Source organism: Pipra filicauda, unplaced genomic scaffold (genome assembly GCF_003945595.2).
Source record: "Pipra filicauda isolate LSUMZ 115617 unplaced genomic scaffold, ASM394559v2 scaffold24_size8852520_pilon, whole genome shotgun sequence".
NCBI lineage: Eukaryota > Metazoa > Chordata > Aves > Passeriformes > Pipridae > Pipra > Pipra filicauda.
In genome coordinates this window covers 3,728,269-3,741,443 of record NW_024104365.1, presented here as the reverse complement: position 1 = coordinate 3,741,443, position 13,175 = coordinate 3,728,269, and the positions used below count along the sequence as shown (strand labels likewise).

The window sequence follows — 13,175 nt, the reverse complement described above, 5'->3', positions numbered from 1 at the left end:
TAAAAGATTGTTTCAGTTTTTAAATACAGCATTTCCACCCAATCTTTCCATGACACTCATCTTCTGCAAACTCAAACATATGACCAGGCTGCTGCATTCCTACTGAGTTACACTTGACTGCAGATTTAGACCCCATGCACTACTAATGTGGGATGGCCCAAGTACATCTCCAATTTACCTCCAGATTTGGACACCAAAGTTTGCTGATGAGCTACATGCTCACCCAGAATGAGAGCATTCTAATTAGCTGATAACCAGCCAACAAAGTGAGAGGCTAGAGGGCTGTTGAGATCCTGACCTACATTTACTCAGTTAAGAAGCAGAATCATACACTGCATGCTCTGTTCACATGTAAAACACACTATTTTAGGTGGCCAAGTCTACAACTAAACTCTAGCTTGAGATCCCACTGGCATTTTTTTGCATCATATCTTTTAGTAGCAGATGGAACTTTCATTTCAAGGTACAACTTACTCCTTTCAGCTTTTGACCACTGACTTAAAATAAGACCCCTATTGCTCTTGGTAGAAAAGAGAGGGTCTGGATTCAAGTCTTGAAATCATTTAGAAAGCTATTCAATACCTAACACCTTCTTCCTTCTCTCTTCCCCTCTCATTTACAAAAAACAAAACCCAAAGGACCACAGAATATTGATACACTTCACAGCATTGTGACTAATTTCCTCTCCTCTTGAGATTAAATGCAATTTCATATTTCTATGGAAACATACTGACAGTATACCACATATTTTAGAGATGCAGAGAACTGATAGAATAAGCAGTCTGACTATCTGAAAAATTTAGAAGAAAACAAGGGAAACCTTTCAAAGAAATAGGTATTCTTCTTAAAAGATTCAAGGTATGTAGTGTAATCTCATCTCCTCCTCATATGAATAAATTAAACTATTACAAATGATTACTTTAATATTGGCTCATTTTTCTTGAATATACTGTACTTAACTGAGAATTGTGCTCTTCAAAAGAGACCACTTGCCAGTTCTCTAAGTACACGGGCAATACTGTTCACAGAACAAAGGAAGCTGGAAGTAAGATTTAGAACCAATATGGTGTCTTCTTAAGCCAGCTTCTGAGAAGAAACTCTGTTCCACTTCAGATTTAAAGCCTGAGGACTGAAATTATTTGACTGACCAAAGGCAGCAATCTAAATTTTTGCAGCTAGTTTGGCAAAAGGGAAAGATACTTGGCAGTTGACTGAAGAAACAATTCCACACTCAGCATTAAGCAATATTTCACAGAACAGGAACTGCAAAGAGATACACACACACACACACAAATTCACAATTGCTACTGCGGCAACTGTGTCCTCAGTTACTCAGAGCTGAACGACACTCTCCCACATTTGCAATCAGCAGGGCTGCACTGCTATCAGACCACACACTCCTAAGAAACTCACAGGGGAAGCAGCAGCAGCCGGAGGAGCCATTGCTACATAAATTTCAGAATAAGCTACTGCAGCTCTGCTACAAACACAGACTGCCTCCTGCAAGAGCCACTCCTCCCAACTGTCCTGTAGAGTATATGGGATAACCACTCCGGTTTGTCATCCACGCTCACTAATAGGATTTCCATTAAACATCTGCAATCTGCAACACACAACTACTCTCTCCACCACACTCTTCAAGGAAAGTTAACATGATGGCACTAGTTACACCTGCAAATTCTATTTATTTTGGCATAAGAGACAGCTGTTCAAACTAGAAACTCTTGAAGAATAAGCAAGAATAAGAATGAATCTTATTTATACTCATATTTACATGAATTTTATGCAATAGAGAGGAAATCAAGCTTCACATTCTCTAAGGACCTTTCTTCTGGGGTTAGATCAGTTTACTTTTGCAGTGTAGGGCTAAAAAACATCCATCGAAACAATAAACAGCCCAAGTGAGTTTTAGGTGGATAATATCCAACTGTGTATATGAAAACTTTGGGCACTTCCTGATCATGGAGAGTAAGTATTGTCAACACATTCATGAAAGATGGAGAACTCATCTGCAGATTAGAAGCCAGACAGAAGCATGCCACTGAAATTCACTGATTTAACAGCTCAGTGACTAAATTAAAAGCCCACAATTCTTCTGCAATGAGTGAAAAGAGATAGGAACCTTTAAAGGTTGATCCATGTGATTTCCCTAGTGATTTCCCAGGGAGATGACAATATAGTGATGTAAACCGGAGTTCAATTACATACTTCAAGTCCCATATCACTTATTTCTTTATGAATGAAGATTGCTCCCTAGTACAGCTGTCATCAAGCAGAGATCACGAAGAGTCAAGTACACACAAAGATGACTTTTCAAAGTGCTACATTGTTTCAGGCAACACTCGATTTCATCCTCATCACTATACTGCAACTTTACTGGTCATTTATTCATACCAGGTAGCTTAGCTACCGCTTTAAAGAGCAGGAAAGACAAATCCAGGCATGCATACCATATATACCATAGAGCATCAGAGCTGAGATATGACCTTGGCTCAGAACCCAACCTCGAAAGCAGTGATGTAGTTCAACTTAGGTTTCCAGCTTACCACGTTTTTAAAGTCATCCTCTGCTTCATCAAATTTTCCTTGCTTAAGCAGTAAGTGTCCTCTCTGTAATCTTGCCTGAAATGAAACATCAGATAATTTCTTTTGATTTACAAACAGGAATTCAGCAAAGTATGAACACAAGTTTGAAAGTTGTGAAACTTCAGTTTCCTTCAGCAGGAAAAAAGAAGTTTGATTTTAGTACAGCTAACAAGCTGAAATAGAGATCACAACACCCATTCTTTGTCTTCTACGTTTAACAATATTCTTATAAGGCCTCTTTAATGGTAAAGTATTGTTCTGCACCAGAGCAATACTCTGGTTTTGAGGGACAAAAAGCAGTCACAGTTTTTATGAGCACCTGCAACCCACGGAAAGAACTCATTTGAAGAGTTGCACAAACAACAGTGAATGTTGACTTTACATCACTTTCCTGATTATAACTGCTTACAGATTAAGAAAATAGCATAAATAATAAACAATAAATAATTACCACATTTAATTCTTCCACTAAATTCAGAATAATAGAAACAATGTGAAAAGACAAGTTATTTATTTATAAGGCTTTGATTTATGATAGAATCTTTTCTTACAACAATGAATTTAACATTTGCTTCTTCATTGTAAACTATACAGGACATGCCACTGCCCATGGAAAAGGCAGATGATAGAATCAGATGGAGAGGACTCCAGCATCACTCTCCAAGTAGTGAGGCAGCCTCCATACACAGTATGCACAAGTGAGAAAGGGGTAAGGTAATCAGAACCTGCAACAATCCCATGGGAAGGCAGTGAGATTAGGACAGTTCCTGTGGAGAAGAGATCTCTCAAATCAAATGCTGATTAAGACAGAGAAAAAAGAGAAATATGTGTGCTCTCTTCTCCCTGCCCCAGATGGCACAGCCTTGGTGACAAAAAGAAGAATAACCACAAGTTAGAAAAGGGAAGAGTTTAGCAAAAATCCATGAAGAACATGTACTTAATAAAACTACTAGTTGTTCAAATAACTGGCTAGACTGTACTCAGCATAGCTGCAAATTAAAGCACATACATCACTATTATTTTATCCTACTTAAAGCTTTCAGAGTGTATTCTCTATTCCTGTTGAGCAAAATCTGACAAAAACCCCAACCTTCTTTGAAGCAGTTTTTTTTTTTACACTTGATTCATCTTCAATTCCAGTAATACTTACTGATGTGAAATCCTGCTTTAATTCAACCACTTTACTTAAATCACGAATTGCAGCTTTAGATTTGCCCATGGCTAAGTACACAGTGGCTCTTCTGTAATAAGCAATGTAGTTATCAGAGTCTCCTTCTGCAAATGAACAAACAATAATCAGAATACTATCTTAAAGCAACTGAAACCTCATGTACAGCGAAATTGTAATAACTAAAAATATATTAACTTACTTTTAAGCCACTGGAAACAAAGGTATTCATTAAGACACAGCATTTGTAACATTATCTAAGCAGTATTTTCTATGCAGTTTGATAATGTAACAATAAAGATTACAGAAACACAGTAAATGCCACATAACTGAGAGCACTGGAGGTTAAATATGTACATGTTTCTTTAGTTTTGCACAGAACAGCCACTACATACTAACCCTTCACCTCCAGCTGTAGGCCTACATGTGAAAGCATGTTAATTCATCATTTTCCAGCCCAGTCCTTGATCACCAAATAGGATGCAAGAAAATAATCCTAAAATGACGAGTACGTTAGTCCAATGCCATCACAGACACAAACTCTTTATATCATCCACTGAAATAGCAGCAACTTCTTTCTCGAATAATAAAATGGGCACCAACACCCCCTCTCATCAGCAGACAAATGCATGTGTTATCAAAGCCTAAAGGCTAACTGCAGGGCCCATACACTCTGTGTTGTCTTCTGGCCAAAATTCCAAGATCCAGCAATTTTAACTCTCTCTAGGGTAGCACATACACATATACCTGTACAGGAGGCAAACCTCAGTCTCTGAAACCAAGAACAATTTTCTTAACATTCTTCTGTATGCAAGTATTTCAAACAAACAGGTAACAGTTACTGTAGGCTCTCAAGGAAAAGTAACTTAAACCACCCAACCAACCATATGCAGTAAAAGACAGGAAACTTTTTACTGTACTATTAAAAACATAATAATCAATCCAGAATTTGTGGACAAGAACATCCATATGAAGCATTTTTCTTCCTCCCTTCATCTGAGGTTAAGTTGAATTTTCAAATAAATGAAAGAAATAGCATTGCCAAAAATCGTATGGTTAGCAACCGAGTTTCATAGCTGGCCATCTCCATTACCAAACCACTAGTTCAGTTCTCACTGGAAAAGATATCTGCACTCTTGCTCTACAATGTCTTGGCTGTGGAAATGCTAATCTCCAGGGTTCAAGTTTAATAACTCCCACACTGCATGCCACCTTGCCAGGATTATGGGCATCAAACAAATTCACATACATCTCTGTAGGCTACAACTACAAATCAACAATTGAAATTAAGGAACTTTATTAATACACAAAGATGAAAGATAGGAAAAAGCTAACAGAGAAAAGCACCAGATAGTCAGATAGTTTTGCCTCAGTACCCCAGAAACAGCAATGAACAGCAACTGACACCCAGAGAAAAGTTATAAGCCATCAATTTGATGGGATTAAAGAAAGAGTTGCAAATTCAACTGAAGAGAGATAATATGGACAGTAGCTTTCTTCTATTTTAGAAGTTTGCAAAAAACAAAAACAGGCTGGCTGAGGCAAGACAAAGAGATCTATTTACCTCACAGCCTGCAATCCCGTAGTACAGATAAAAAAGAATTCATGCCTCCTCTACAAGCACAGTTGGCAAATCATGCTTACAATCTTTTCAAAGAGGCAAAACACAAAGAAGTAGTAGTCTGATGAAAATTAGGCAATCAGGCTCAAATTAGCATCCAACTAAGAATCCCATCAAGGTCACAACTGAAGTGGTTACACCATAGTTCTACAAGCTGCTCAAGCACAGTTGGCAAAGCAGAGGGTTTCACCTGCAGGCACCTCACTGTTCATCCCACCTCATACCACTGCTGCCTCTGTACCACCACCAGCAACTGCACGGCCACAGCCTCAACTGGACTTCTCACCAAATCCAAGTTAAATCTTCCCAACCAATAGTAAAGGAGTAAGTAAACCACGCTGTAATGCAGATCTCACAGAAATCCTTTGGCAGCAACACACAAACAAAAGGAGTAATAGAATGCCTCTTGGTGGAATGGGGAGCTTCCACAACACAGAAAAAAAGGAAGTTGTCCCCTCCACTCCCTTATATAAAGGAAGTTGATCTTGGAGAACGCAAAGAAATTACTTCTGATATTTCATTTACATCTCACTACTGGACCAAGGCATAAATAGAAAAGTATCAACAGTATGACCCATCAATGTATAACATCTTAGCAACGTTCTTTTCATGGAGGAAACTATGCACTTGTACACATTATAACAAAGTCCAATAACTTTAAAAAAAACCACCATGCAATTAAGAAATTGTGGTGTTAATGGACTCAGCTCTTTACTGGTGCTGTCTCTGTGCTTCAATTAAAGGATTTTAATCAGCAAAGTTGTGTTAAAATTCTTAAAACCAAACATTTAACTCCTCAATTTGTTGAAAAGGCAGAACACCAAACAAGAACTAACTCAACTAGTTAAGTACAATGGAGGGACAATTTTGCTCTATACTAGACATTCAGTATCTCAAACTTGTAGCACCAGTTTCACTGAGGTATCACACACTTCAAGATTTAATTAAGAAAAAATAAAAAGGGAGAAAGACTATTCTAAACATCAATTTTTTTACAGCCTTGGATAGAAGTCAGCCTTTCAAAGACATACTTTGAAAAATGTCATAAATATAAAACCTCATCTTGATGGCATTAGATACACAGGGAATACCTCATTAAAAGATATCAGAATCAATTATAATTCCTTTCATACAGCTCACTTGCAGAACAGCAGTGACTTCGTGTTTATGTATGATGTAGTTAATTTTTCTTTTATCAAAACCAAATATTCTACTGCATCTCTGTTGGCTCCTGTCCAAACTGCTGCATAAGGGTGCCCCAATTTCTATGACTCATGGAATGCAATTTGTAAGAAAGCAGGATACTTAATGAAGCAAAAAAACCCACCCAAAGGTATTTCAGTGCAAGAGTCATTCCCTGAGATACATACCTATAGCTGCATGAAAGTGAGATAAAGCATCTGCTAGCTGTCCTGCAGCCAATAATTTCTTTCCCATTTCAAGTTGTTTTTCTACTTCTGCGTTTATTCCACACTCAGCTCCTTAAAGAAAAACAAAAAGATCAAGGTTTGGAATGACCAGTTTGATTATACCAAACAAATACAGTGATAAAACATCTAACAACATGTTATTGAAATAGAGGCAGAAGTCATATCTTCCTGTACTTTTGATTATCTGAGAGGTCTTTTCCAAACTAATTGATTGTGTGGTTCTGTAAAGCAACCTGCAGCCTAATAAGCTCATAGCATGTCCAAACAAGGATGTGTCAAACTAGATAAAACATCATAAAGCACCACATTGTGACAAGTCACCAAATATGCATTTCTACTCCTGTCTATATATTCAGTAATACACTTTTGCACATCAAGATTTTTACATCAACTACAAATACAGTTTGACCAACTGCATTTCTGTGTTGGCTTTCAACCTCAGAGGAACCTGGAAAAGTACTCATAACACACAGAGAACAAATATACAAAGGCTAAGTTAAATTTCATGACCGTGATGTTAAATCAGTACTTAACCGAGAACTGTTAGCTACTTAAGAGACCGGCTTCTCACCTATTGCACTTTTGTCTCATCTTCATAGCTCGCACTTCCAGAGCGAAGTTTTGACAAAAATAATTAAAAATTCTCACTCCTTTTTCATTTAACCAGTAGCACGAAAATCATACTAAGGTGGTAATTCTTTGAAGTGCCAGTTTCAGTTTAAACCTAATAAATTGCTGCTGCTCAATCAACAGCAAGAGACTACTGTTGAGAGGAAATGAGCAGCTGAGTGCAGGTCCATACTGTACATACATCAATTCAGCAACAGCTTTTTCATTGGTCCTGCTTCCAGCAGTCTTCAGATGAGGGCAGAATTTCACTACAAATTACCTACCAGTTTGTGACTATTAAAACTTTTACACTACGAGTAGTTTCCTTTTCCTAATGCCTAAATTTAAGCAAGGGAATACACTGGAATCCTGAATAAGCATATTACATTAAAAACCAGCGATTTATAATTTATTTCACTCAGGTTTTGTATTGAGCTAATTCAGATAGGCATTTGAATTAATTTTAAATATGAAAATGCAGTCACACTTGGAAGCTGTTTCTCACAGGTTGAATAAAAGCATTATACTACACTGATATCCAAATTTCTCACACTGAAAGGTAATTAAACAACAAAGTATTTGTAATGAAAAAACAGTAATTTCTGATCACCAAGTCATCAAGATTTTAGACCCAGAGTTCACAACACCTGGGATCTTAATTTAGTTTTCTTTCCCACTCCTTAATACAGTTTCATAATTCCTTTAATTCCATAAGAAAATCATGGAGCTGTCTATACTAAAGTGAATAAAATACCCCACATATCCACTAGACAAAGCTTTGTCTGCTAAGAGATTGATAATAATTCAGCAAACTGGACTCAAGGGCTTCAGATAAATTATTTGTTTTAGAACAATAACAGCAAACAAATTCCTTTTTTTAATTAATGGAAACTACTTTATGAAATAAGCCCCAAATTTCCAGTGAATACTTTTTTGTTTAAGTAGATGACATTAAAATAACAATTATTTGTCATATAGACAATTTGAGGATCTTATTAAATGACATATTTTAAAATAAATTCTAGGTATGTATAGCTCTGAATACAATACAAATAGCTCCACTGATAATGGACAGTAATTTTTTTTTCACACACAGTATCTATTTCCAGGAAGTTTTTATATAAACATCCAATTTTTAGAAGAAAAGGACATTCTTCCTTGCCCATTTTGCTGCTTCTCTAGGTTTGATCAGCAAGTAGTCCAGTGTCCTCTAAAATGATAAAAGCAAGCATTGGAGAAAAAAATCAACACAACAAAAAAACTCAAAACAGTTTCAAGCATCTGAAGGAGTGTCCTTGTTTCCCATTTAGTCACACCAGGATAGCTCCAAGAATATATTTTTCCACAATCAGCTGCACCTACACAATTTGGTGTCTTTCAAACACATTATGTTCAGTACAGTTAGACAGTTACATAATCCTTTAGGCAGGAGAGATGTCTTTTTCTGTGAGAATACCGAGGACAATTAATAAAAGAAATGGGATGGGTGACCACAGTGGCAAACAAGTAAACAATAAAAGCAGGAGCAACATAAATAAAGAAGGCAAATTGTGAAGGACTGTAGGTTCCCTGCAGAACAAGACTAATTATACTTGACATACATTAAACCTTGGCACTGCAAATAGCTGAACATCATAAACTGATGTGTGAATCTCCAGAAGCAACCTGTACCATCAGCCTAATCATGATGTGTGATATGTACTGTAACTACTCAGGAACACTGTACGCTGACCTGATAGTTGGGCTGCTTATTCACAGAAATCTATTGCTTATTCGTTGTCTGGCTGTAGGCAAACAACTGCTCTAACTAAACCAGCCCACAACAGACATCTGAAAACTGATAACATAAGCACAGGAGTCCAAGGACTCAGATTCTGTGCAACTATTTGGGTACCTATTCACTGTGTGGTCTAGGAATGAGCCTAAAAACTACAGTTCAGTCAGAGCAAAAAAACCAAACCCACCCCACAGAGCTTTTTCCAACAGATACACAGTCATTGGTGAGCTGGATACCAAGGGCCCAGCTGAAGAAGCTCTGTATGCTCCAGCAAGAAACTAAATTTACACAACAGATATGCAAGCATAATATTTATTTTTAAAACTTCCAAATATTTTAATTTGTATATGATTTCTAAAGCCTGACTAATTGTTATCTATTCACCAAGGGCCTCAGATGACCACACACAGGAGCCCCAGCTGTCAAATCAAGTCAGATATTCTGGATAAATTCAGGGTCTGTAGTCCTGGTACTGATGCAAGAGTGAAAGAGTCAAAAAAAAAAACCAAAAAACCACAAGCACCAAAACACCCAATCAAACACAACCCCCCAAACTATTCCCAGATAATTGGTACCAGCCCTGACAATTCATGGGACAACAGTTAGAAGGCACAGGGAACATAAGCAGGTGCAGGTAATCTGCTTTTCCAGATAAATGCACTCACTTCAAACAAATTGTAACTTCCTGGTAGGATTTCTGTTTTATTAGAATAATTGGTGCTAATATGTAGGTACCTAAGTATACAAACTTCAACCATATCCTCATATAATCGGTCACATCCGCAGTGTAAAAAACTCAAGGAAGCCCTAAAACCCGAGAAGAGTTTCAAGATGCTACATTTATCTACACACTCCTCTTTTCCCTCGTCCATAAAATTTCTGCCTTTTTTTTTAAATCTCGTTCCTAAGCTGAGTAACAAGACTATGAAAATAAATAGAATTAATTCCTACTCTGTAACAGAAAGAGTTGTTTCAAAGGCAAAGAAGAAGCGCATACGTCACTAATCTTAACTACACTCATCTAAAACTTTTTTTCTTACATAGAGGAGCTTAATGATTGTCTCATCTTGTCTTTTGCAAAGTTTTTTGATCAGAATGACCCTGTGTTTAGCACAACTGGTCTTAAGTTCGCTGTTATTTTTAAACAGGTTTAGGCTTTAATTTATGTATGTCTGCAAGCATAGCTTTCAAGCACAACACTGAACAAAGTAAGATATGGACAAGCAACCACAGTTTCAGAAGCAATACTTCTGAGGTTCACAGAGTCTCAGAGTATCCAGTTGAGCCACTGTAACTTCCATCCATAAAGTTTTTATTCCTTCTGTTTGCAAAGCAAGTCGGTAAATATAGCTGAGAGTGGCAAACAAAAAGCCCCGCCCCCAAGTAGCCTTTGCTATTTGGAGCGAGTTAAAAAAAAAAGCTCCCAAACTCAGGGCTGAAACACACAGTGGGGGAGGAAAAGAAACACTTGATGCTTGTGGTCCAACAGTAAGGAACTGAGCTCTATATACTCAGAGCCCATTTATTCTTCCCCATATTACGTTTCCTTTCGTCTACTGCCAGGAAGGAGAGGGCGAAAATGAACAACACTCCTCTGTCCTCCTTAGCAGCCTCTTTTTGTTGTGATTAGTGTGGACAAACAGCCTCAAAGAATGGATCTTCCCAAGAGAGGATCTGCTTCAAATCCAGCACAAGTCCGGGTATTTGAACAGGTGGAACTCAGGGAGTACAACAGCGACCAAGTATTCAAAAACACAATCGCAAGTACACAATCACCAAGTATTCAAAAACCTTTTTGGTGCATTTTCCAGCCAGATATAAATAGACATAATTGTAAGATACAAAGTTAATACAGAATGATTCTACCACAGATTCATGACTCAGATGACACAAGGCAGACTTCTATTATAAAGACATTAAGATACAAATTCAGATGTGAATATGAACTCATCTTTGAGATCGAAGATGAGTAATATTGGGGGGGGGGAATCTAGATACTTAAATAATGTAAGCCCCCCTCCCCTAAGTTCTCTAACTACACATTCTGGAAAAATGAACTCATGAACTAAGAGGGTAGTTTAGTAAATAAGATCCAGAATCACCACTTCTCATTCTGTTACTGAAGTCTACATCTTTATTAACTGAAGTTAAGAAAATGTCCCCCAAATTAGGCAATGTGACTTTATAAGTCCAAATAGCCATTAAATCACATACTTGAAATAGGCTGGCAACTCTAAACAAAAGAATCCTAGCAGGAGCACCACTGTCAAAATCTCAGGGGGAAAAGAAAAGTATACTTTGACAAAAGTTATTGCTTGTCTTCTAACACCACTAGAATGCATATTAAAAAAAAGGCAATTTGACACCACAGTATGTAGTCTTATAAGACAGAGTATCTGCCACAGTATGTTCCTGTTGCCACCCAGTCAGCTGAACTGTTCTTTAATTTGGTGTATCAACTGAATTTTTAATGTTAGCCTTCAGCCCACAGACTTATTCTGACTATTGACACCTTCACTTCCACTTCATCTGCCACTGGCAGTTAAAGAACGTCCCTCAGGTGAAACTCTGACAACAAACACTATTGTATAACCGAGTTAGAAATTTAACAGAAACCTGTGAAAAAATTCTGGCTACACAGGTGTTGCTGACAGTGTACTCTGAAAGTAAACAACCCGCACAAAGTGCAGATAAGCTGAACCTCAAATACTAATGGTGAGAGGGGGAAAAAAAAATAAAGGAACAACAGAAACCATAACAACAAAACACAATCAGGAACAAATGCAACACAACTGTCAGAAGCTTCAGCGAATCTGTATGTGTGGCACTAATACCGGCTGTGGCCGAGGAGGGCCACTGGAAAAACCTCTGAACTTGGGAACTACACGAAATCCATACCGGAGTGAGACATTCACGGACAGCACGGAACGGCCGATGCTGTCCCTCAGCTACACCCGAAGACACCACGGCATCCCGAGGACTCACAGTGGCTGTCGGTAGCCTCACCCCATCCATGAGCAATCCCGGGAAAGCGAAGCGAACACACACACCGAGCCACGTCAAGCCGCACCACCAGGAACTCCGATTAACCCCAGCAGCTCGCCGGCAGCGGTGCTGCCCTCATTACGCACCCTCCGCCACCGCGGACTGATGAGGTGGCAGCACTGTACCTCCCTCCTCACACCCTTTCTCTAAACACTTCCCCCGTCCCACGGCCGGAGGGGTGTGTGTGCCCCGCCGCCATGGCGGACACCGCACGGCCCGACTGACAGCCTGGCAGGAGGAGCGGAGGCAGGACGAGCAGCCCCCAGCTGGCACAGCCGCGGGCCGAGCCGCGGCCTGTCCCAGGCCCGGCGGGCCGCGGGCGGAGGGGCGGCACAGCCCCCGGAGCCACACGGCCCCCGGGCTAGGCCGGGCCGGGGCTCCCTCCGCTGCCCCCTCAGTGACTCCCGCCCGGTGCTCACCCTGGTACTGCAGGTCGAGGAGCACGAGCAGGAAGGGCAGCGCGGAGCCCAGCCGCCCGGCGGAGGCGCCGGGGGACACCATCTCTTCCCGCTCGGCTGCCGCCCGGTCCCGACAGTGGCGGCTCCGGGCCCGGCCCGACCGACCGCCGGCTGCGCCTCCAGCGGGGAGGGTCGTGGGCGACGCTGATTGGCCGCGCCGCGCGTGCCCGCCCCTGCCTTGGGCCCGCCGCCGGACGTGATGGAGCTGCGCGAGCGCGCCCGGCCCCGCCGCGCCGGCCCCGCCCGGGCGCCGTGCCCGGTGCAGAGATGGCGGTGCCCGCCGTAGAGATGGCGGCTTCGGCGCCGCCCACGGCGACGTGCCCTGAGCAGAGATGGTGGCGGCGCCGCCCCAGGCCGCCCGCAGAGAGAGACACCCGGTCACATTGTGCCTATCTGCCTCTGCATTTCATCTCCTGTCTCTTTGCCCACCCGCGCCCTGCCGACGCTGACATCTCGAGAGTCGGAACAGTTAACAATTTGCT

General features: G+C 40.4%; 1 protein-coding gene across 1 annotated transcript in view; it reads right to left on the bottom strand.

Annotated features, from left to right (window-relative positions):
• DNAJC3 (DnaJ heat shock protein family (Hsp40) member C3) overlaps window positions 1-12,831 on the bottom strand; it is a 33,794-nt gene extending 20,963 nt beyond the window's left edge. Inside the window, exons 1-4 of the mRNA XM_027712833.2 lie at window positions 12,655-12,831; window positions 6,745-6,855; window positions 3,736-3,860; window positions 2,547-2,621 (exon numbers count right to left, since the gene is read on the bottom strand). Of these exons, the coding sequence (XP_027568634.1) occupies window positions 2,547-2,621; window positions 3,736-3,860; window positions 6,745-6,855; window positions 12,655-12,736 (393 nt within the window). The 5' untranslated portion in view covers window positions 12,737-12,831. The remainder of the gene's footprint in view (window positions 1-2,546; window positions 2,622-3,735; window positions 3,861-6,744; window positions 6,856-12,654) is intronic.
• Between the last annotated feature and the right edge of the window lie 344 nt (window positions 12,832-13,175).